A 23,770-nucleotide genomic window follows, 5' to 3' on the forward strand; every position below is an offset into this window, starting at 1 on the left:
CATTTTTCCTTTCCCCCTTGAAAATGCCTTTAGTATTTTTAAATTTTATTTTCTTCACTCTTCAATGAAGCATTATGAATCCCACTAAGATAATATAGCACAACTCTAAACATGTACATAGTCCAGATAAGAGGACAATGTGCTCATATAATACACTGTTTCCACATAATATCCCCCAAGGCTTTCTGGTTAATGTTTAGTTCCTCAATAGAGATCTTCAACTTAACCCTTTCTGAAATCTTTCCTTTAAACATTCTATCAGAATTAAATTAAATTAGAGGCATGTATTACTTTATTTTTTAAAATTTATTTATGTATTTGAGAGAGAGAGAGAGACCAAGACAGAAAGCATGTGCACTCTGGTGGGGGAGGCACAGAGGGAGAAGAGAGAGAAAATCCCAAGCAGATGCCACAATGCCATACTGAGCGTGGAGCCCAGTGTGGGACTCAATCCCACAACCCATGAGATCAGAGCCTGAGTTGAAACCAAGAGTCAGATGCTTAACCAACTGAGCCACCCAGGTACACCTGTATTACTTCTTAAAGGATAAAAGTTTTCCTTAAAAAGAGTTTATCACTTATAGGTATTTAGATCCATCTTTAGAAGTAAGGATGACTCCATTCAATTCAGTCTCCTGACCTATGTACCTAGATCTATCCTGAGTTTTCCAAAAATCAATTCAAATCCTACTCATTTCAGTCACTGACCCCTTCAGATGGAGGTCACTTTTCACATAGCATTCTTTCTAATCTAGGAGACATTATAATGACCATAATGATTATAATATTAAGCCAGATTATACCTTCAGCCAGAAAAAGGACAAATGACAATGAGTTCAAAAAAGATGAATTCTTATTTCTTCTACTTATTCAATTGACATGAGCAAATCATGTCATTAACAGATCCCAGAAATTTGTAAATAGGAGCCACTCAGGTGCTAAACAAGAGGACTTGAAAGGCAATCAAATACTGACCTTCCAGTTGTTGAATGGTCTGGGCTGAATGAACTGCCTGTTCACTCTTATCTTGGACAAGCTTTGAATTTTCCTCCTTTAGAGCATCACAAGCAGAGTGTAGTTCTTGCTCAGTCTTTTGAAGACTCAAAATGTGAGAGATCTTCTCTTCCATTTCTGCTTTGTGCTTCTGTTCCAAAGCACTGTACCGAGACTGTAGTTCAGCCTGAGCTTGGCCTGCTTGCTCAAGCTGTTCCAGAAGATGATGCATTTCTTCCTGGAGGTTATGGAAGGCTAATTTTCTCTCTGCCACCTCAAGTTGCATCTTTTCCATCAGAATCTTGGACTCTTGTCTTTCTGTTTCCACAGTGCTCCTTAAAGTATTATGCTCAGCTTCCATCTGCTGTAATTGCTGAGAGAGAATCTAAGAAAAAAAGGCAAATCCTCATGAGCCATAAATTCATTCTTTCATAAGCATAGTGAAGTGCCTCTTCTGCGTGAAGCCTGGGGCAAGACACCCACGACCAAACCTACAATTGCGTAAGACCCTGTTTTCACTTCTTCACACTTTTAACAATTTATATTCACACATACTTATTTGTGCCATTATCTCTTACTTCCTATCTCTCCCATTACAAAATAAGTTCAATAAGGGAAGGGACTTTGTTTTATCATCATTGTTCTCCAGCATCTAGCATAGTATATGTCATACTGAGTACCTGTTGCTCAATAAAGAGTGAATGAATGCAGTTCCTGCCCTCATGGACTCAGAGTTCAGTTGGACAGTCATATTTAACCAGCTAATTATAATTCAAAAATCGTAGAGGCCTTGTAAAGAGATACTTACAAGGTATTAGCAGGAGCAGAGAAGAAGGGAAGTTTGCCAAAAGTCACATAGCTATAACTATTTATATAGTAACTATCTAGTAAGAGGCACTGTCTGACAGCTAAATAAGGGCCTTGGGATCAGGATATAGGTCTTATTAGGATGGGAGATACAGGACAATGTTTCTATGGAAGAAATTCCTCAAAGACAGTTGAAAATCAAGGATATGACTGCCCATCTCCAGCAGCATGCAGCACCCAGATGAACAAGCAGAGAATGGGGGCTGCAGCACCAATTCCATGTTAGTACTTGGCTTCTTGGATGTGATGAGACAAAAACACAGGGAATCCAAGGGCTGATGAAAGACTAGTCCAAATGGTCAAACATGAGGCAACAGCAGCCGGGGAAAGGAGAGAGGCCAAGAAAGAACTAACATACCAAAGGAACAAAGTGAAAGGATCAAGGGACCTTAATGAGAATGAAGGTCAAGACGGACTGAGAAAGGGAACGACAGGATGGGATACAGCCTGGGATGGGATACTTGAGCTTAAGATTTTGGAGTATCAGTGTCTGATCACTTTAGATTTGGGGAATACTGCATGGTGAATTACTTCACGCCAACAGAGAATCAACAAAAACAAACAAGGGATAGTACATAAAGCACAAGAACCAATCAAGATAGTAAAGGAGCAAAACGACACGAAGGAAAACTCACTAGAGGAGGACAGAATGACATTCTAGAGAAACTAGGACCCTTGACCTAAAAGCACAAAGAAAAACAGTCACAGTGAAAGATGTGAAATACAAGCTTTGTCAGGGAAAGAACGATATCTGTCTTTCTTATCACTGTATCACCACCACTTAAGCAGAGGATATTTGTTGAAAGGATGAATAAATGGCATCAATGCTCAGAAGACATGATTTTATACATGCTGCCTGGAAACTACAATGGAAATGGGGGATGGAAGGCACCTGGGGGGCTCAATCAGACTCTTGGTTTTGGCTCAGTTCATGATCTCAGAGGTGTGAGATCGAGCCCCATGTCAAACTCTGCCCTGGGAGTGGAGACTACTTAAGATTCTATCTCTGGAGGGGGCAAGATGACGGAAAAGTAGGAGACCCCATTTCAACCAGTCCCCTAAAATAAGCTAATTATCTACGAGAACACTCTGAACACCCACGAAAGCAGCCCGAGATGTAGGATTATACACTTCTGGATCTCTACAGGGCAGAAGACACCAGTGGAGAGGTAAAGCAGAGTGGGAACAATTGGACTAATATAGGAAGATAAACAGAAGGGGAGGGAGCCACTAGAAGCAACCCATTTGAAAGTAATACCCCAATATAAGTGTCCTGTGATGGGGACCAGCATTGACTTAGAGTCCGGTTAAAAGCACTCAAAAAGAGTAAAAGATCTTAAGAGGCAACTGGGGTTATCGGGCAGTACAGGCACAGCCTAAGCCCACGGTCCCAGAACAGCCACCACCAGCAACCATCCATGCCAGAGAGAATGCAGCGGAGCCCCCAGGGTTGCAGGGATTGCACCACGCTTCAGCTGGGCACACTCCTGCCCCCACATGAGAGAGTCTGGTGACAGTGCCAGCCTGTGCTCCCAGGAATTTTTGCGCACTCTGCAACCGGGGTCTGACCCACTCCCTGCCAGTGCCCGAGAAAGCTCCATGCAGGCGCTAGACAGCAGTCTCTAGGACCAGACAATGGTCTGGACTCTCCCAGCCAGGGCTGAAGGAACTCAGTGCAATCTCTGTGGTGGCAGCCTGAGGTCTGGACCCCAGATAGTAGTCCCAGTGAAGGCATCCACCAGAAGTGGGCTCCCTGGACTAATATCGCTCATGGTTTTAGGGGTACAGGGGTGCAGAGACAAGTGGGCACTTCAGGCAACCCGAGACAGTGTTTGGGGATGTGGTCTGCCTGTGGGAGGCTGCATGACTCAGCGGAGTTTGCAGAGGAGGAGTCTGTGTGTTCTGGACCACCTTCTCTCTGAGACGGAGGTCTGGGTACAGTTTGCTTTCCAACAAACCTCCAAAAAGCCTGCAAAAAAGCCGCCAAAGAAAAAAAACCCTCCAGAGAATAAAAGCCTGAAAAACTGGTTTCCACAGAGCCCAGCCCCTTGACCGGGGGCAGGAGGACTCAACCCAAGCAAGACTGACTGAAAAACAACACAGCAGTCCCCTACCCCAGAAAGCCAGCCAAAAGAACAAGAGGACAACCACCACAGGGTCACCATAAAACTGTAAAATGCCAATATGGGTGGAAACAATATATTGCGCCAAAAACCTGTATATTTCATAGAAACAACTTTTATTTTTAATTCGTTCTCATTATTCTTGTTCTTTTTTTAACCTACTTACCATTACAATAGAGGTTCAGTATAACATATACTATAATAACCTTTTAACTTGAACTTTTTTCATACATATACCTCTGTTTTCTTTTTCTGTTCTATTTTTTTTAATATACATATAGATATAAGCTTCAAGGTAATCTTCGTTCCCTAATCAATACTACTCCTATATATAAACCATATATATATATATATATATATATATATAACCTATATATAAACAATAGACAGTAACAGTCATCTTACAGGCAATACAATGGCACTAAATTCATGTCTGTCAATAGTTACCCTGAATGTAAACAGACTAAACGCCACAATCAAAAGACACAGAGTATCAGAATGGATTAAAAAAAAAAAAGTATCAAAATGCTGTCTACAAGAAACCCATTTCAGACCCAAAGACACCTCCAGATTTAAAGTCCATGCTAATGGACATCAAAAGAAAGCTGGGGTGGCAATCCTTATATCAGATCAATTAGATTTTAAGCCAAAGACTATATATAATAAGAGATGAGGAAGGACAGCATATCATACTCAAAGGGTCTGCCCAACAAGAAGATCTAACAATTGTAAATATCTATGCCCCTAACATGGGAGCAGCCAACTATAAAAACCAAATAACAAAATCAAAGAAACACATTGACAATAATACAATAATAGCAGAGGACTTTAATACTCCCCTCACCGAAATGGACAGATTATCCAAACAAAAGATCAACAAGGAAATAAAGGCCTTAAATGACACACTGGACCAGATGGACATCACAGATATATTTAGAACATTCCATCCCAATGCAACAGAATATACATTCTTCTCTAGTGCACATGGGAACATGCTCCAGAATAGATCACATCCTGGGTCATAAATCAGGTCTCAACCAGGATCAAAAGACTGGGATGATTCTTTGCATATTTTCAAACAACAATGCTCTGAAGCAAGAACTCAAGAGGAAAGTTGGAAAGAACCCAAATACATGGAACTAAAGAGCATCCTTCTAAAGAATGAATGGGTCAACCAAGAAATTAAAGAAGAATTGAAAAAATTCATGGAAACAACTGATAATGAAAACACAACGGTCCAAAAACTGTGGGACACAGCAAAGGCAGTCCTGAGAGGAAAATGTATAGCAGTACAAGCCTTTCTCAAGAAACAAGAAAGGTCTCAAATACAAAACCTACCCCTACTCCTAAAGGAGCTGAAGAAAGAACAACAGAGAAAGCCTAAACCCAGCAGAAGAAGAGAAATAATAAGGATCAGAGCAGAAATCAAGGAAATGGAAAACAAACAAAAAAAACCAATAGAACAAATTAACGAAACTAGGAGCTGGTTCTTTAAAAGAATTAATAAGATTGATAAACCCCTGGCCAGACTTATCAAAAAGAAAAGAGAAAGGACCCAAATAAATAAAATGATGAAGGAAAGAGGAGAGATCACAACCAGCACCAAAGAAATACAAACAATTATAAGAACATATTATAAGCAACTATACGGCAGCAAATTTCACAATCTGGAAGAAATGGAGAAATTCCTAGAGACATATAAACTATCACAACTGAACCAGGAAGAAATAGAAAACCTGAACAGACCCATAACCATTAAGGAGATTGAAGCGGTCATCAAAATTCTCCAAACAAACAAGAGCCCAGGGCCAGACGGCTTCCCAGGGGAATTCTACCAGACATTTAAAGAAGAATACATACCTATTCTGCTAAACTGTTCAAAAAATATAAATGGAAGGAAAACTTCCAAACTGATTTTATGAGGCCAGAATTACCTTGATCCGAAAACCAGACAAGGATCCCATCAAAAAAGAGAATTACAGACCAATATCCTTGATGAACACAGATGTGAAAATTTTCACCAAAATACTAGCCAATAGGATCCAACAGTACACTAAAAGGATTATTCACCATGACCAAGTGGGATTTATCCTGGGCTGCAAGTTTGGTTCAATATCCTCAAATCAATCAATGTGATAAAATACATTAATAAAAAGAAAGAACAGGAACTATATGATACTCTCAATAGATGCTGAAAAAGCTTTTGACAAAGTACAGCATCCTTTCTTGATCAAAACTCTTTATAGTGTAGGGATAAAGAGTACATACCTCAATATCATCAAAGCCATCTATGAAAAACCCACTGTGAATATCATTCTCAACGGAGAAAAAACTGAGAGCTTTTCTGCTAAGGTCAGGAACATGGCAGAGATGTCCATTATCACCACTGCTTTTCAATATAGTACTAGAAGTCCTAGCCTCAACAGTCAGACAACAAAAAGAAATTAAAGCATCCGAATCGGCAAAGAAGTCAAATTATCACTCTTTGCAGATGATATGACACTATATGTGGAAAACCCAAAAGACTCCACTCCAAATCTGCCAGAACTTGTACAGGAATTCAGTAAAGTGTCAGAATATAAAATCAATGCACAGAAATCATTTGCATTTCTATACACCAACAACAAGACAGAAGAAAAAAGAAATAAGGAGTCAATCCATTTAAAATCGCACCCAAAACCATACAATACCTAGGAATAAACCTAACCAAAGTGGCAAAGAATCTATACTCAGAAAACTATAAAGTACTCATGAAAGAAATTGAGGAAGACACAAAGAAATGAAAAAATGTTCCATGCTCATGGATTGGAAGAGCAAATATTGTGAAAATGTCTATGCTACCTAAAGCAATCTACACGTTTAATGCAATCCCTATCAAAATGCCATCCATTTTTTTCAAAGAAATGGAGCAAATAATCCTAAAATTTATGTAGAACCAGAAAAGACGTCGAATAGCCAGAGGAACAAAGAAAAAGAAAGCCAAAGTTGGTGGCATCACAATTCTGGACTTCAAGCTCTATTACAAAGCTGTATTCATCAAGTCAGTATGGTACTGGAACAAAAACAGACAGCTCAATGGAAAAGAACAGAGAGTCCAGAAATAGACCCTCAACTCTATGGTCAACTAATCTTCAACAAAGCAGGAAAGAATGTCCAAAGGAAAAAAGACAGTCTCTTCAACAAATGCTGTTGGGAAAATTGGACAGCCACATGCAGAAAAATGAAATTGGACCATTTCCTTACACCACACATGAACACAGACTCAAAATGGATGAAAGACCTTAATGTGAGAAAGGAACCCATCAAAATCCTTGAGAACACAGGCAGCAACCTCTTCGACCTCAGCCACAACAACTTCTTCTTAGGAACATTGCCAAAGGCAAGGGAAGCAAGGGCAAAAATGAACTATTGGGACCTCATAAAAATCAAGAGCTTTTGCACAGCAAAGGAAACAGTTAACAAAACCAAAAGAAAACTGACAGAATGGGAGAAGATATTTGCAAACAACCTATCAGATAAAGGGCTAGTATCCAAAATCTATAAAGAGCTTAGCAAACTCAACACCCAAAGAACAAATAATCCAATCAAGAAATGGGCAGAGGACATGAACAGACATTTCTGCAAAGAAACATCCAGATGGCCAATAGACACATGAAAAAGTGCTCCACATCACTTGGCATCAGGGAAATACAAATCAAAATCACAATGAGATATCACCTCACAACAGTCACAATGGCTAAAATTAATAAGTCAGGCAATGACAGACGCTGGCAAGGATGTGGAGAAAGAGGAACCCTCCTACACTGTTGGTGAGAATGAAAGCAGGGGCAACCACTCTGGAAAACAGTATGGAGATTTCTCAAAAAGTTGAAAATAGAGCTACACTATGACCCAGCAATTGCACTACTGGGTATTTACCCTAAAGATACAAACGTAGTGAACCGAAGGGGCACGTGCACCTGAATGTTTATAGCAGCAATGTCCACTATAGCCAAACTATGGAAAGAACCTAGATGTCCATTGACAGATGAATGGATAAAGATGTGGTAATATGTGCGATGACGTGGATGGGACTAGAGGGTATCATGCTTAGAGAAATAAGTCAATCGGAGAAAGACAACTATCATATGATCTCCCTGATATGAGGAAGTGGAGATGCAACATGGGGGGTTCAGGGGGTAGGAGAAGAATGAATGAAACAAGATGGGATTGGGAGGGAGACAAACCATAAGTGACTCTTCTTTTTTTTAAAGATTTTATTTATTGGGGCACCTGGGTGGCTCAGTGGGTTAACCCTCTGTCTTTGGCTCAGGTCATGATCTCAGGGTTCTGGGATCGAGCCCCACATCGGGCTCTCTGCTCAGCAGGGAGTCTGCTTCCTCCTCTCTCTCTGTCTGCCTCTCTGCCTACCTGTGATCTCTGTCAAATAAATAAATAAATAAATAAATAAATCTAAAAACAACTAGCTAAATAAATAAATAAATAAAAAGATTTTATTTATTTATTTGACAGACAGGGATTATAAGTAGGCAGAGAGGCAGGCAGAGAGAGGAGGAAGCAGGCTTCCTGCAGAGCAGAGAGCCCAATGCGGGGCTCGATCCCAGGACCCCGGGACCATGACCTGAGCCGAAGGCAGAGGCTTAACCCACTGAGCCACCCAGGTGCCCCCCATAAGGGACTCTTAATCTCACAAAACAAGCTAAGGGTTGTTGGGGGGAGGGGGTTTGGGAGAGGGGGGTGGGGTTATGGACATTGAGGAGGGTATGTGCTATGGTGAGTGCTGTGAAGTGTGTAAACCTGGCGATTCACAAACCTGTACCCCTGGGGATAAAAATACATTTTATGTTTATAAAAAATAAAACAGGAATATGAAAAAAATAAATAAAACATGAATATGAAAAAAAAAGATGTGGTAAATACATACAATGGAATACTATGCAGCCATCAAAAGAAATGAAATCTTATCATTTGTGAAGACTGTGGATGGAACTAAAGGGTATTATGCTGAGCGAAATAAGTTAATCAGAGAAAGACAACTATCATAGGATCTCCCTGATATGAGGATGTGGAGAGGCAATGTGGAGGATTTGGGGGGTAGGAAAAGAATAAATTAAACAAGATGGGATTGGGAGGGAGACAAACCATGAGACTTAATCTCACAAAACAAACTGAAATTTGCCAGGGGAGGAGGTAGGGAAAGGGTGATTAGGTTATGGGCATTAGGGAGGGTATGTGCTAACGGTGAGTGCTGTGAAGTGTATAAACCTGGCGATTCACAGACCTGTACCCCTGGGGCTAGTAATACATTATATGTTAATAAAAAAATTTAAAAATTAAAAAAAAAACAGTATAACAAACATCAATGTATCCCACACCCAGGAAAAAAAAACACTACTAATTTTTTTTAAAATGCTATCAATGAGATCCAATCTAATCTAAATACTCTAACAGCTAGGGTAACTGAGGCAGAAGACAGAATTAATGTTCTAGAGGACAAACTGATAGAGAAAAAGGATCAGGGGGAGGCCTGGAACAAACAGTTTAGAAGCCATGGAAACAGAATTAGGAAAATAAATGATGTCATGAAATGTTCCGAAATCAAAATTACTGGTATCCCTGAGGGGGAGAAGAAGGAAAGAAGACTAGAAGATATAGTTTAACAAATTTTCCATGAAAATTTTTCTAATCTGGGGAATGGAACCAGTGTTTGTGTCCTAGGGGTAGAAAGAACACCCCCAAAGATCAACAAATCTAGAAAGACCTTGAGGCACTTGACTATAAGACTGACAAATCATAATTTTAGACAAGAGCTTTTGAGAGGAAATCAGGGAAGAGATTCCTTACATAAAGAGGAAGGCCCATCAGAATAACATCAGACCTGTCCACAGAAACCTGGCAAGCCAGAAAAGGCTGGCAAGACATATTCAGGGCACTTAATTAGAAGAACATGCAGCCAAGCATACTTTATTCAGCAAGGCTGACATTCAAAATGGATGGAGAGATAAAGAGTTTCCAAGACCAGCAGGGTTTAAAAGAGTATGTGACCACCAAGCCGGCACTGCAAGAAATAGTAACCGGGCCTCTATAAAAGAAGAAAGAACCCAAGAGTGTCACAGAACAGAAATCTACAGAGACGATCCATAGAAACAAGGACTTCACAGGCAACATGATGTCAATAAAAACATATCTTTCAATCATCACTCTCAACGTGAACAGCCTAAATACTCCCATAAAACAGCACAGTGTTGCAGACTGGATAAAACAGGACCCGTCCATATTTGCCTGTAAGAGACCCATCTGGAACCTAAGGATACATCCAGACAAAGTGAAGGGATGGAGAAGCATCTTTCATACCAAAGGGCCTCAAAAGAAAGCTGGGGTAGTGATTCTCATATCAGATAAATTAGATTTTAAGCTAAAAACTATAGTCAGAAATAAAGAAGGACACTACATCATTCTTAAAGAGTCTATCCACCAAGACGATCTAACAATTGTAAATATTTATGTCCCCAATACAGGAGCAGCCTACTACATAAGACAACTGTTAATCAAAATAGTCATATTGATATGAATACATTAATACTAGGGGATCTTAACACACCACTCTCAGTAACAGATCATCCAAGCAGAAAATCAGTAAAGGAACTAAAGCACTGAATGACACATTGGACCAGATGGACTTCATAGATATATACAGAACATTCTACCCTAAAACAACAGAATAATCATTCTTCTCACGTGCAAATGGAACCTTCTCCAGAATAGACCACATGCTAGGTCACAAATCAGGGCTCAACCGATATCAAAAGACTGAGATTATTCCCTGTATATTCTCAGACCATAATGCTTTGAAATTGGAATTTAACCACAAGAAGGCTTAAAAATGAATTCAAACTCTTGGAAGGTAAAGACCACCCTGCTTAAGATGGTTTTGATCAACCAGGAAATCAAAGAACTTAATTCCTGGAAACCAATGAGAATGAAGACACTTCAGTCCAAAACCTATGGGATATGGCAAAGGCGGTCCTAAGGGGGAAATACATAGCCATCCAAGCCTCCCTCAAAAAAACTAAAAAATCCAGACCACAGCAGCTATCTCTACACCTTCAAGAACTGGAGAACCAACAACAAATTAAGCCAACACCACAAACAAGAAGGGAATTAATCAAGATTAAAGCAGAGATCAATGAGATAGAAACTAGAGATACAGTAGAACATATCAACAAAACTAGAAGCTGGTTTTTTGAAAGATCATTAAGATCGATAAACCATTGGCCAAACTAATCCAAAAGGAAAGAGTGAGGACCCAAATTAATAAAATTATGAATGAAAAGGGAGAGATCACAACTAACACCAAGGAAATGGAAACAATCATCAGAAATTCTCATCAACGGTTAGACAACAGTAAGTTAAGCAACCTAGAAGAAATGGGTGCATTCCTGGAAAACGATAAACTTCCAAAACTGAATCAGGAAGAAACTGACAACTGGAATAGACCAATATCTAGTAAATAGAGTGAAGCAGTGATCAAAAACCTGCCAAAATACAAGAGCCCAGGACCTGATGGATTCCCTGGAGAATTATAACAAGCATTCAAAGAAGAAATAATACCTATTCTCTTGAAGGTGTTTCAAAATATAGATACAGAAGGAAAACTTCCAGACTCTTTTAATGAAGTCAGCATTACCCTGATCCCAGAACCAGGCAAAGTCCCCACCAAAAAGGAGAATTTCAATATCCCTGATAATGAAATATCCAATATCCCAAATAACCAATATCCCTGATAAATATGGATGCCAACATTCTCGAAAAGATCCTAGCAAATAGAATTCAACAGTACATTAAAAAGATTGTCCACCATGACCAGGTGGGATACATTCCTGGGCTACAAGGATGGTTCAAAATTCTCAAATCAATCAAAGTGACAGAACAAATCAATAAGAGAAGAGAGAAGAACCACATTGGTCCTCTCAATTGATGCAGAAAAAGCATTTGACAAAATCCAGCATCCATTCCTGATTAAAATGCTTCAAAGTATAGGGATAGAGGGAACATTCCTGAACTTCATAAAATCTATCTATGAAAGACCCACAGCAAATACCATCCTCAATGGGAAAAAGATCACAGCCTTCCCATTGAGATCAGGAACACGACAAGGATGCCCACTCTCACCACTCTTGTTCAACATAGTATTAGAAGTCCTAGCAACAGCAATCAGACAACAAAGAGAAATAAAAGGTATTCAAATTGGTAACGAAGAAGTCAAACTCTCTCTTCGCAGATGACATGATTCTTTATATGGAAAACCCAAAAGACTCCACCTCCAAACTACTAGAACTCATACAACAATTCAGCAACGTGGCAGGATACAAAGTCAATGTGCAGAAATCAGTAGCTTCCTTATACACTAATAATGAAAATACAGAAAGGGAAATTAGAGAATCGATTCCATTTACTATAGCACCAAGAACCATAAGATACCTGGGAATAAACCTAACCAAAGAAGTAAAGGATCTATACTCGAGGAACTACAGAACACTCATCAAAGAAATTAAAGAAGACACAAAAAGATAGAAGACCATTCCATGCTCTTGGATCAGAAGAATAAACATTGTTAAAATGTCTATACCGCCTAGAGCAATCTATACTTTTAATGCCATTCCGATCAAAATTCCACCGGTATTCTTCAAAGAGCAGGAGCAAATAATCCAAAAATTTGTATGGAATCAGAAGAGACCCCGAATCGCTAAGGAAATGTTGAAAAACAAAAATAAAACTGGGGGCATCATGTTACCTGATTTCAAGCTTCACTACAAAGCTCTGATCACCAAGACAGCATGGTACTGGCATAAAAATAGACACATAGAACAGTGGAGCAGAGTAAAGAGCCCAGATATGGACCTTCAACTCTATGGTCAAATAATCCTTGACAAAACAGGAAAAAAATACAGTGGGAAAAAAAGACAGTCTCTTCAATAAATGGTGCTGGGAAAACTGGACAGCTATATGTAAAAGAATGAAACTAGACCATTCTCTTACACCGTACATAAAGATAAACTCAAAACGGATAAAAGACCTCAACGTGAGACAGGAATCCATCAGAATCCTAGAGGAGAATATAGGCAGTAACCTCTTCGATATCAGCCACAGCAACTTCTTCCAAGATATGTCTCCAAAGGCAAAGGAAACAAAAGCAAAAATGAACTTTTGGGACTTCATCATCAAAAGCTTCTGCAAAGCCAAGGAAACAGTCCACAAAACAAAGAGGCAATGCACGGAATGGGACAAGATATTTGCAAATGACAGCACAGACAAAAGGTTGATATCCAGAATCTATAAAGAACTCCTCAAACTCAACATACACAAAAAAGACAATCATATCAAAAAATGGGCAGAAGATATGAACAGACACTTCTCCAATGAAGACATACAAATGGCTATCAGACACATGAAAAAATGTTCATCATCACTAGGCATCAGGGAGATTCAAATTAAAAGCACATTGAGATACCACCTTACACCAGTTAGAATGGCCAAAATTAGCAAAACAGGAAACATGTGTTGGAGGGGATGTGAAGAAAGGGGAACCCTCTTACACTGTTGGTGGGAATGCAAGTTGGTGCAGCCACGTTGGAGAACAGTGTGGAGATTCCTCAAGAAAATAAAAACAGAGCTTCCCTATGACCCTGCCATTGCCCTACTGGGTATTTACCCCAAAGATACAGATGTCATGAAAAGAAGGGCCATCTGTACCCTAGTGTTTACAGCAGCAATGGCCACGGTCGCCAAACCATGGAAAGAACCAAGATGCCCTTCAACAGACAAATGGATAAGGAACGTGTGGTCCATATACACTATGGAGTATTATGCCTCCATCAGAAAGGATGAATACCCAACTTCTGTAGCAACATGGACGGGACTGGAAGAGATTATGCTGAGTGAAGTAAGTCAAGCAGAGAGAGTCAATTATCACATGGTTTCACTTATTTGTGGAGCATAACAAATCGCATGGAGGACAAGGGGAGTTAGAGAGGAGAAGGGAGTTGAGGGAAATCAGAAGGGGAGGTGAACCATGAGAGACTATGGACTCTGAAAAACAATCTGAGGGGGCTGAAGGGGTGGGAGGTGGGAGGTTGGGGGAACCAGGTGGTGGGTACTGGAGAGAGCACGTATTGCATGGAGCACTGGGTGTGGTGCAAAAACAATGAATACTGTTACGCTAAACACAAATTTTAAAAATTTAAAAAAAAAAAAAAAAAGATTGTCCACCATGACCAGGTGGGATTCATCCATGGGATATAAGGGTGGCTCAACATTCACAAATCAATCAATGTGATAGAATAAATCAATAAGAGAAGAGAAAAGAAGCACATGGTCCTCTCAATTGACGCAGAAAAAGCATTTGACAGGATACAGCATCTGTTCTGATTAAAACGCTTCAAAGTATAGGGATAGAGGAAACATTCCTCACCTTCATTAAATCTATCTATGAAAACCCCACAGCGAATATATTCTCAATGGGGAAAAGCAGACAGTCTTCCTTTGAGATCAGTAACACGACAAGGATGTCCACTCTTGCCACTGTTGTTCAACATAGTACTAGAAGTCCTAACAAGAGCAATCACACAACAAAAAGAAATAAAAGGTATTCAAATAAGCAAAGAAGTCAAACTCTTTCTCTTCGCAGATGACATGATACTTTATATGAAAAACCTAAAGGACTCCACCCCCAAACTACTAGACCTCATACAGCAATTCAGTAATGTGGCAGGATAGAAAATCAATGTCCAGAAATCAGTTGCTATCTTATACACTAACAATGAAAATATAGAAAGGGGAATTAGAGAATTGATTCCATTTACTATAGCACCAAGAACCATAACATACCCGGAAATAAACTTAACCAAAGAGGTAAAGGATCTGTACTCGAGGAACTACAGAACACTCATGAAAGAAATTGAAAAAGATATAAAAAGATAGAAGAGCATTCCATTCTCATAGATTGGAAGAATAAACATTGTTAAAATGTCTATACTGCCTAGAGCAATCTATACTTTCAATGCCATCTCAATCAAAATTCCACTGGCATATTTTAAAGAGCTGGAACAAACAATCCTAAAATTTATATGGTACCAGAAGATACCCCGAGTTGCTAAGGAAATGTTGAAAAAGAAAAACAAAACTGGGGGCATCACATTGCCTGATTTCAAGCTTTACTGCAAAGCTGTGATCACCAAGACAGCATGGTACTGGCATAAAAACAGACACATAGACCAGTGGAACAGAGTAGAGAGCCCAGATATGGACCCTCAACTCTATGGTCAAATAATCTTCGACAAAGCAGGAAAAAATACACAGTGGAAAAAAGACAGTCTCTTCAATAAATGGTGCTGGGAAAATTGGACAGCTATGTATAGAAGAATGAAACTCGACTATTCTCTTACACCATACACAAAGATAAATCGAAATGGATAAAAGACCTCAATGTGAGACAGGAATTTATCAAAATCCTAGAGCAAAACATAGGCAGTAACCTCTTTGACACTGGCCACAGCAACTTCTTTCAAGACATGTCTTCAAAGACAAAGAAAACAAAAGCGAAGATGAACTTTTGGGACTTCATCAAAATCAAAAGCTTCTGCACAGCAAAGGAAACAGTCAACAAAACAAAGAGGCAACCCAAAGAATGGGAGAAGATAATCACAAATAACACTACAGACAAACGGCTGATACACAAGATCTATAAAGAACTCCTCAAACTCAGCACACACAAAACAGATAACCATGTCAAAAAATGGACAGAAGACATGAAGAGACACTTCTCCAAAGAAGACATACAAAGGGCACATGAAAAAATGTCATCATTAGCAATCAGGGAGATTCAAATCAAAACCACATTGAGATACCACCTGACACCAGTTAGAATGGCCAAAATTAACAAGATGGTAAACAACAAGTGTTGGAGAGGATGTGGAGAAAGGGGAACCCTCTTACACTGTTGGTGGGAATGCAAGTTGGTGCAGCCACTTTGGAAAACAGTGTGGAGATTCCTTAAGAAATTAAAAATACAACTACCTTATGACCCTGCAATTGCACTACTGGGTATTTACCCCAGAGATTCAGATGTAGTGAAAAGAAGGGCCATATGCACCCTAGTGTTCATAGCAGCAATTTCCACACTAGCCATCAGAGAGATTCAAATCAAAACCACATTGAGATACCACCTTACACCAGTAAGAATGGCCAAAATTAACAAGACGGTAAACAGCAAGTTTTGGGAGAGGATGTGGAGAAAGGGGAACCCTTTTACACTGTTGGTGGGAATGCAAGTTGGTGCAGCCACTTTGTCTGTCAAATAAATAAAAATCTTTTTAAAAAATGAAAAATAGAGCTTCCCTATGACCCTACAGTTGCATTACTGGGTATTTACCCGAAAGATACAGATGTAGTGAAAGGAAGGGCCATCTGTACCCCAATGTTCATAACAACAATGGCCACAGTTGCCAAACTGTGGAAAGAACCAAGATGCCCTTCAATGGACAAATGGAAAAAGAAGATGCGGTCCATATATACAATGGAGTATTATGCCTCTATCAGAAAGGATGAATACCCAATTTTTGTATCAACATGCACGAGACTGGAAGAGATTAAGCTGAGTGAAATAAATCAAGCAGAGAGAGTCAAATATCATATGGTTTCACTTACTCGTGGAGTATAAGGAATAACACAGAGGACACTGAGAGATGGAGAGAAGTGAGTTGGGGGAAGCAGGAGTGGGAGACAAACAATGAGAGACTGTGGACTCTAAGAAACAAACTGAGGGTTTTGGAGGGCGGTGGGGTGGGGGGATGGGTGAGCCTGGTGGTGGGTATTAAGGAGGGCACGTATTGCATGGAGCACTGGGCGTGGTGCATAAACAATTAATTTTGTAACACTGAAAAAAAAAAAAGATTCTCTCTCTTCCCCTCTGCCCTTTCCCAACCCCCCAAAATAAATAAATAAATAAAAACAAGGTGAAAATGAATACTCCACTCCCAAGGCAGGCAGTAAAGATCACAAGGTAGTACCTGGTTTTTCTGTTCAGCAGTAGTCAGCTCCTGTTGCAGCAAGCCCACGACCTGATCACGGCCCAATAAGGCTTCTTCATGCTCTTCAAGCTTCCTCTGCAGCACCTTTAATTTCTGAGAAGGAAATGTCTTAGATACAGTGTGCTACACCAATGAGCACCGTTATCTGTTTACCTTTCAAAAGATTGTGTAGATTTGTGTATTTAAGAGGTCTGAATGTTGAGGATGGCAGATTAAAGAGTGGGACACCAGCATGCCATGCTCCCCAACCAGCAGCAAAAAAAAGAATCTCCAAAAATGACTTCTCCAGTAGAGTGACAATAGCTAAACTGAGACACAAGCAAGCCCCTGAATTAGGGAGTCTTTTTAACTATTCAAGAAAATGATACAACCACTTTTAAAACTATATAGAGTCAATGTCCTACACCTCAGTAACATAAGTGCATGTATATCTCACTCACCAACGTAAGCATTCTATGCAGGCAAGAACCTTCTCTTCTAGCTTTCATGCATAGGACATGCACTCGATAAACATTTGTTGGATAAATAAATCAATAATACATGTACACATTAATATTCCAGTTCAAAAAGTGTATTCTGAAGGATTACTTAGAATATGGAAGAAGTTTTCACTCAAAAACAATTAAATGGATCAACCATGAAAACCACTAGAGCACTTCTGGTTACCACACTACACTACACACACATAAAAATAAATACCTTGGAGTTAGTAGATGATAAAAACAATGAAGCCAATTTCCAAAGTATACTCAATTATTTTTTTAAGAATAATCCATTTAATAAAAGACTTCATGTTTCAAAATCACTACTTTTCATTTAATTTTTTGAAAGTTTAAAACTAGCTTCATTGATTTGAAGCTTTGGATCAGGTGTTTAATGAAGCTACAATTGGCAAACTGAAGAGAAACTGATTTCTGACTACCACATACATTTGCCAATTAAAGCCAGCTTTTGAGTACCAACAACCTGGTTAGAGGCATAAAAGGCAAGGTAAGGACAAGAAAAAATAAATATTAATATGCAACAGATGACAAGATCACCAAAAAGAAGCCAATTAAGGAGCATACTAAGACCAAGTGGAGAGCAGTATGTAAGGGTAGAAAAGTGGCTGTGATCATTTTAAATGTTAACCAAATGACAGTCATTCTACTAAGTTTTAGCAACACACCTGTTGCATCTCTGTTTCCACATCTGCCTGGGTTACTAACTGAAGAAGCTCATCTTCATGAAGACGAACTTGTGTTTCAAAGCGGGCATCTTTCTCTCGGACCACCTGCTGCATGGAACTCAACTAAAGACACACACCAAAGAAACTATACATGTTACACTCCCCGAATATTGCACAAAGAAAACTCACACCCTATTCTTCCAAGACAAACACTAAGAACTGATAGGCAATAGATTTTAATCCAGTTTTTAATGTCAAGGATGAGAATGCTGGAAGAGAAATAGGTATGCCTGACAGTAACTTCCCAATGTAAGAGAAATCCTATTATCAAACTCAGAAATCAGCCCAAATATAAATTCTGATTAAACATTATATTTGCATGGTTATTAGAAATGCTTAAATATACAAGAGGTATATTTTTCAAAAGTTCTGCAGAGATTAGAATATTAAAACTACAAAGTGAAATTAGATTTCTGTGAAGTCCTAGGCATGTTAATAGCACACACATTCAGTGAAATTGTCATGTCCTGTAAGGCAAACTTCAAGCTAAAATATCTTTTATTCAAAATTCTCTACAACTGGAATAAATCCCATTTGATCGTGGTGAATGATTTTTCTTAATGTATTGTTGGATTCGTTTTGGTAGTATTTTACTGAGAATTTCTGCATCCATATTCATCAAGAATGTTAGCTAGTCTTCAAAGAACTGCTTCTACCAAAGAACTTCATGTATTTCCAAATCCACACCACCTCCCCAGACAGCTATTTTCAGCTGTCATTACTTGCTAGTTTCTAGATCATCCTCACTTGTAACTGGCTCTTAACAAAATAAAATGGAAGTAAGTTGACTGTGAGCTATTTAGTACCAGTGTTTTAGTTTAGTTTTGTTTTGAGGATGTGGATGTCTGTAGATGAATGTCTGCTTATTTACTTCCTTAAGATCTGTAATTGAGCATGCTGACCTGATTTTAACTTGCCCATTTTGTATTGGTCCTTCAACTACTGCTAATTTCTCAATTTGTGACATCTTGAATGGCTCTCCTTCTAGGTAGGAAAAAAAATCTTCATAATTTTTTTGATTCTCTGAATTCAGACATTACTATGAATTTGGAATCCTGTGTTGCAAATGTACAGGCACTGGTGTCCCTCATTAGCCAAATGCATCTCTCACATCCTTCCCTATAAATGTACCATATTCGTTTTTCTCTCTGTGATTTTGCTCAGACCATTTCCCACAAATGGAATATGTTCAACCATCTTATTGAGATTATTATCTATCCATCACAGTTTTGCCTAAATCCTAAGTTTTCCATGTACCTTCCTTGGTTGTCACACTCATGGTAACCTCTTTGACCTCTTAAAATACTTTACATTTGTGTTGATGCTTACTATTCACTTACTCTGAATGGCTTACATTATGATGGACCTGTTAATGTATTTATATTCTTGGCTTTCCATGTTTTAAGCTGCTCGTAAAAATCACATTTTGTATTTCTCTATCATACATTGTATATAGTTCTTGTACATAAAAAGGATACAATAAAAGCTAATAGATAAAAGTAAGGATTTCAAGATATACTATTTAAGTGTATACACAGCAGCAGGCCATCCATGGACAGAAAACATCATTAATACCATAAGTTACCAAAAAATGAAAAACACTCAATGGAAAAGACTAACTATCATGCAAAGATACTGCACAGGGAAAAATGTTTCACAAGTCAAAAACTTTCTCAAAGGAAAAATGCAGAGGTGGGTGATCACAGTGGAAATTTAGAAAAACAGACAGAAGGAGTTGAGAATGCCAGTTCAAACTGTCTGATCCTGGTATCAGAAATAAATATGAGGAATATTACATATTAGTGCCATATAACACTGAATCACATAACCTATACCACTATCTCATTATATGCCCACTTAAGTAATCTTCTGATTATAATTTAACCTCCTATTAAGGTTTTACTATAGGGAAAGAATGGACGTAATCATTTGTATTTCTTTTGGTTTATCTACCAGTCTCTTTCAAACAATGTGAATCCATTCCCAAGAGACTGAATTTCTGTGTGCTATTAAAACCAACTTTCAGGCTTATATAACTAAGAAACAGCCATAAAACAGGCTATGGCAAATTCATCAAGGTAAATGACACTTCTAATTTCTTCTACTATTATACGCTTCTAATTTCTACTACAACATTCTAGCTACTATACTTTTATATACTGAGGTTTTAAAAAATGACTGTCTGAATTGGCTTGTCACCATTAGACTTTCATAATTCTTTATTCTAATGCTCATGAGGTACCTTCCAACCTACCTGAGCCGCTTGTTCTGCCTGCGTCTGACTGAGCTGGGCTTTCAGAGAGCTAATGAGTTCCTCCTTCTCTTGGAGCTGTTGTTTCATCATTAAAAATTCTTCCATCTCTGTTGAACTCTTATCAAACTGGAGACACAGAAGGAAAAAAGTATGTATTTAAACAAAAGAATTAGCACTCCTAATTCTTTGACTTCCCTTTCTCAACTGCCCAAAATACCTACCAATATCCTTCTAATTTGCACTTAATACAAAAAAGAACTGCATGTGCTGGGGTTTTTTAAAAGTAATTATCAGGATTATTTGTCAGAGGAAAACAAAAGCAACAGCAGCTCTTTTTCAACTTATCTGAATCCTCACATAGAAACAGTACAACTGGGGCGCCTGGGTGGCTCAGTGGGTTAAGCCGCTGCCTTCGGCTCAGGTCATGATCTCAGGGTCCTGGGATCGAGTCCCGCATCGGGCTCTCTGCTCGGCAGGGAGCCTGTTTCACTCTCTATCTGTCTCTCTCTCTGCTTGCCTCTCCATCTACTTGTGATTTCTCTCTGTCAAATAAATAAATAAAATCTTTAAAAAAAAAAAAAAAAGAAAAGAAACAGTACAACTAAATAGTAAAACCAAAAACCCGCGGACAATATTTATAATAAAATTCAGATGGCTGTCCCCCAAGCCCCAAAATACAAGCAGGTCGAGTAAACCACCAAAAGGCACAAGACCTGCATGGCATTAGCATCTATGCAAGAGGAAGCAGGCCGCAAAAGAGCAACATTACTGGCCGGGAGAACAGGAAAACCCCGAAATAGCCAACAAGTTCTTACTGGAAAGCACAGTTGGCCAATCTTAGAACAGCAGCTTAAACTGGCAGGGCTCCCCCATTCTCCAATACTGGGTAATTGCAAGGGGTCCAAGTAAGTAGGACTAAAAGGCTAGAGCAACTTAGGTCCTCTGAATTCTCAAAACTGCCTCATCAGGGCTCTCTTCTAAGACATGGACCAGAAATAAGAAGAAACTTCCAGAAGTGAAATAAAAATTATGCAGAATAGAGATAACAGAAACAGAAGAAAAAGGTCTGTACACATGCTGTATAATTCATTATCAAGCCTCCGGAAGGCTTGAAATATGACTAATGCAAATGAGGAGTTTAATTATTAATATTATTTAATTTTAGTTAATTAAACTGTAAATTATTTTCCCATTAAATATAACTATATTTCACCTTATTGCATAATGTATAGTACTCTTAAATTGTTATACAAGTAACAAGTGTGCATGCTCTTCCTAGTATTACAAGAAACACATTGCCTAACTAGTAAGTGTCAGTGGATTCATTCAGTTTGAAAGATTTTTTTCCTACACACTCATGTATCATTGTAATGTATTTATTTGGATGCTTCATGCAGACAGCATGAGTCACAGTGGATACTTATGCAGATCTTAAGAAAAATGATGTTTCAGCCCTCGGTTCAGTTATTAGAAAGCTTTTACATATGTCTGGAACAACTTAAGTGTATTAATCTATTTTTTCAACCAGACATTTTCTGAAATATAAACAGAGAAGTATTATTTCCAATGAGAATTTATTAATCCAAATTGAGATACAATGTAAAAATACACACCAAATTTCAGACAGTGCAAAAAATAATAAATAAAATAACACAAAAATAATCATTTTATTAATCTCAAAATATATTTTGAATATATTGGACACATGAAATACATTGTTAAAATTAATTTTACCTGTTTCTGCTATAAAATTTTAAATTCTACCTGTGGCTTACATTATATTACTATTGCACAATGTTGGTATAGGCCGAAGTGAAGGAGAGGAGAAAGAAAACCAGGAAATACAGCTGCCAAATATTTGGACACAATACGAAAAGAACAACAAAAGAAAGAGGTCTGTTAAGTAAAGAAAAGCTTTCCTGAACCAAGGCTACTTCCAGAAGTTTAGAAAAATTAATTGCCCACAAAAGTAAGGAATATAAAAGGGTCAAGGTCAAATTTCATACAAAGTTACTATAAAAAAAAAAGCTAAGGTGCAAAATAATATACAGATAATAACAGACCAGAGTCATGTTCAAAAAACAAATCAAAACTGTACTCTATCTCAAAATGTATTTAAAAATTTAAGAAAATTGTACAAGACACAGAAAAACAGCATAATCAGAATCAGAAAAATCAGAAATGAGGTAACTGAAATTAGGAAAAATTTGATATATATATGAAAAAGTTTTCAGAAAAAGAAGTTTAAGCAAGAAGGAACACAAAAGTAAATAAACACAAAATAGAAAGACTAAGGTGAAGGACAAATAAAGAAGAAACTTTAAAATGACGAAAGAAATAAAAAGGAATTGAGAGTAATTAACAAATACTAAAGATAATCAAAGAAGGAAACACAGATAATAGAAGTCCCTAGATAAGAAAACAGACCAAATACCACAAACTATATAATTTTTTTAAATGAATATATAATGTATTATTAGCCCAGGGGTACAGGTCTGTGAATCATCAGGTTTACACATTTCACAGCACTCACCATAGCACATACCCTCCCCACTGTCCATAACCCAGCCACCCTCTCCCTACCCACCTTCCCCAAACCTCCACAACCCTCAGTTTGTTTTGTGAGATTAAGAATCTCTTATGGTTTCTCTCCCTCCTGATCCCATCTTGTTTCATTTTTTCTTTCCCTAACAAAAAATTCTTCTGAAATAAAAATATGTGCAACCATGTATTAAAGCGCATCCTGGATCTTCACAAACCTCAACCAAGAATGGCAAACACTCAATTACTAGACTTAGGTAGGAAGGAAAGGAAGTTGATCAGAGAAGGAAAGGGAAGAAGAAAATAAATTGATACATACATAGGTAAATATCCACTGGCCATCTAGAAAAATGTATGTGTCATAGAATAATCCACTGGGTTTTAGCAGTGACTAAGAGGTGACTTAACACCCCTACCTGTGTAGTTTGCTCTGCCTGTGCCTGGGAAAGTCGGACTTGCAAACAGCTAATTAGTTCCTCCTTCTCCTGGAGTTTATGTTTTATCTTTTCTACTTCTGTCTCTTCTTCCGTAGAACTCTTATCATGCTGAAAATGAAGGAGATAAAGTGATTTATTTAAAAGAACTATAGGGGCGCCTGGGTGGCTCAGTGGGTTAAAGCCTCTGCCTTCGGCTCAGGTCATGATCTCGGGGTCCTGGGATCGAGCCCTGCATCGGG

At 38.5% G+C, this 23,770-nt stretch overlaps 1 protein-coding gene across 3 annotated transcripts in view; it reads right to left on the reverse strand.

Moving 5' to 3' along the window:
- GOLGB1 (golgin B1) overlaps positions 1–23,770 on the reverse strand; it is a 126,964-nt gene that overhangs the window by 63,571 nt on the left and 39,623 nt on the right. For 2 of the 3 annotated variants that reach the window (XM_059162798.1, XM_059162800.1), the window contains exons 5-9: positions 23,511–23,639; positions 20,554–20,679; positions 18,240–18,362; positions 17,051–17,164; positions 976–1,378 (exon numbers count right to left, since the gene is read on the reverse strand). In XM_059162798.1, the coding sequence (XP_059018781.1) occupies positions 976–1,378; positions 17,051–17,164; positions 18,240–18,362; positions 20,554–20,679; positions 23,511–23,639 (895 nt within the window). The remainder of the gene's footprint in view (positions 1–975; positions 1,379–17,050; positions 17,165–18,239; positions 18,363–20,553; positions 20,680–23,510; positions 23,640–23,770) is intronic. The other variant, XM_059162799.1, reaches the window with a different exon arrangement.

This window comes from Mustela lutreola, chromosome 2 (assembly GCF_030435805.1).
Source record: "Mustela lutreola isolate mMusLut2 chromosome 2, mMusLut2.pri, whole genome shotgun sequence".
NCBI classification, from domain to species: Eukaryota; Metazoa; Chordata; class Mammalia; order Carnivora; family Mustelidae; genus Mustela; species Mustela lutreola.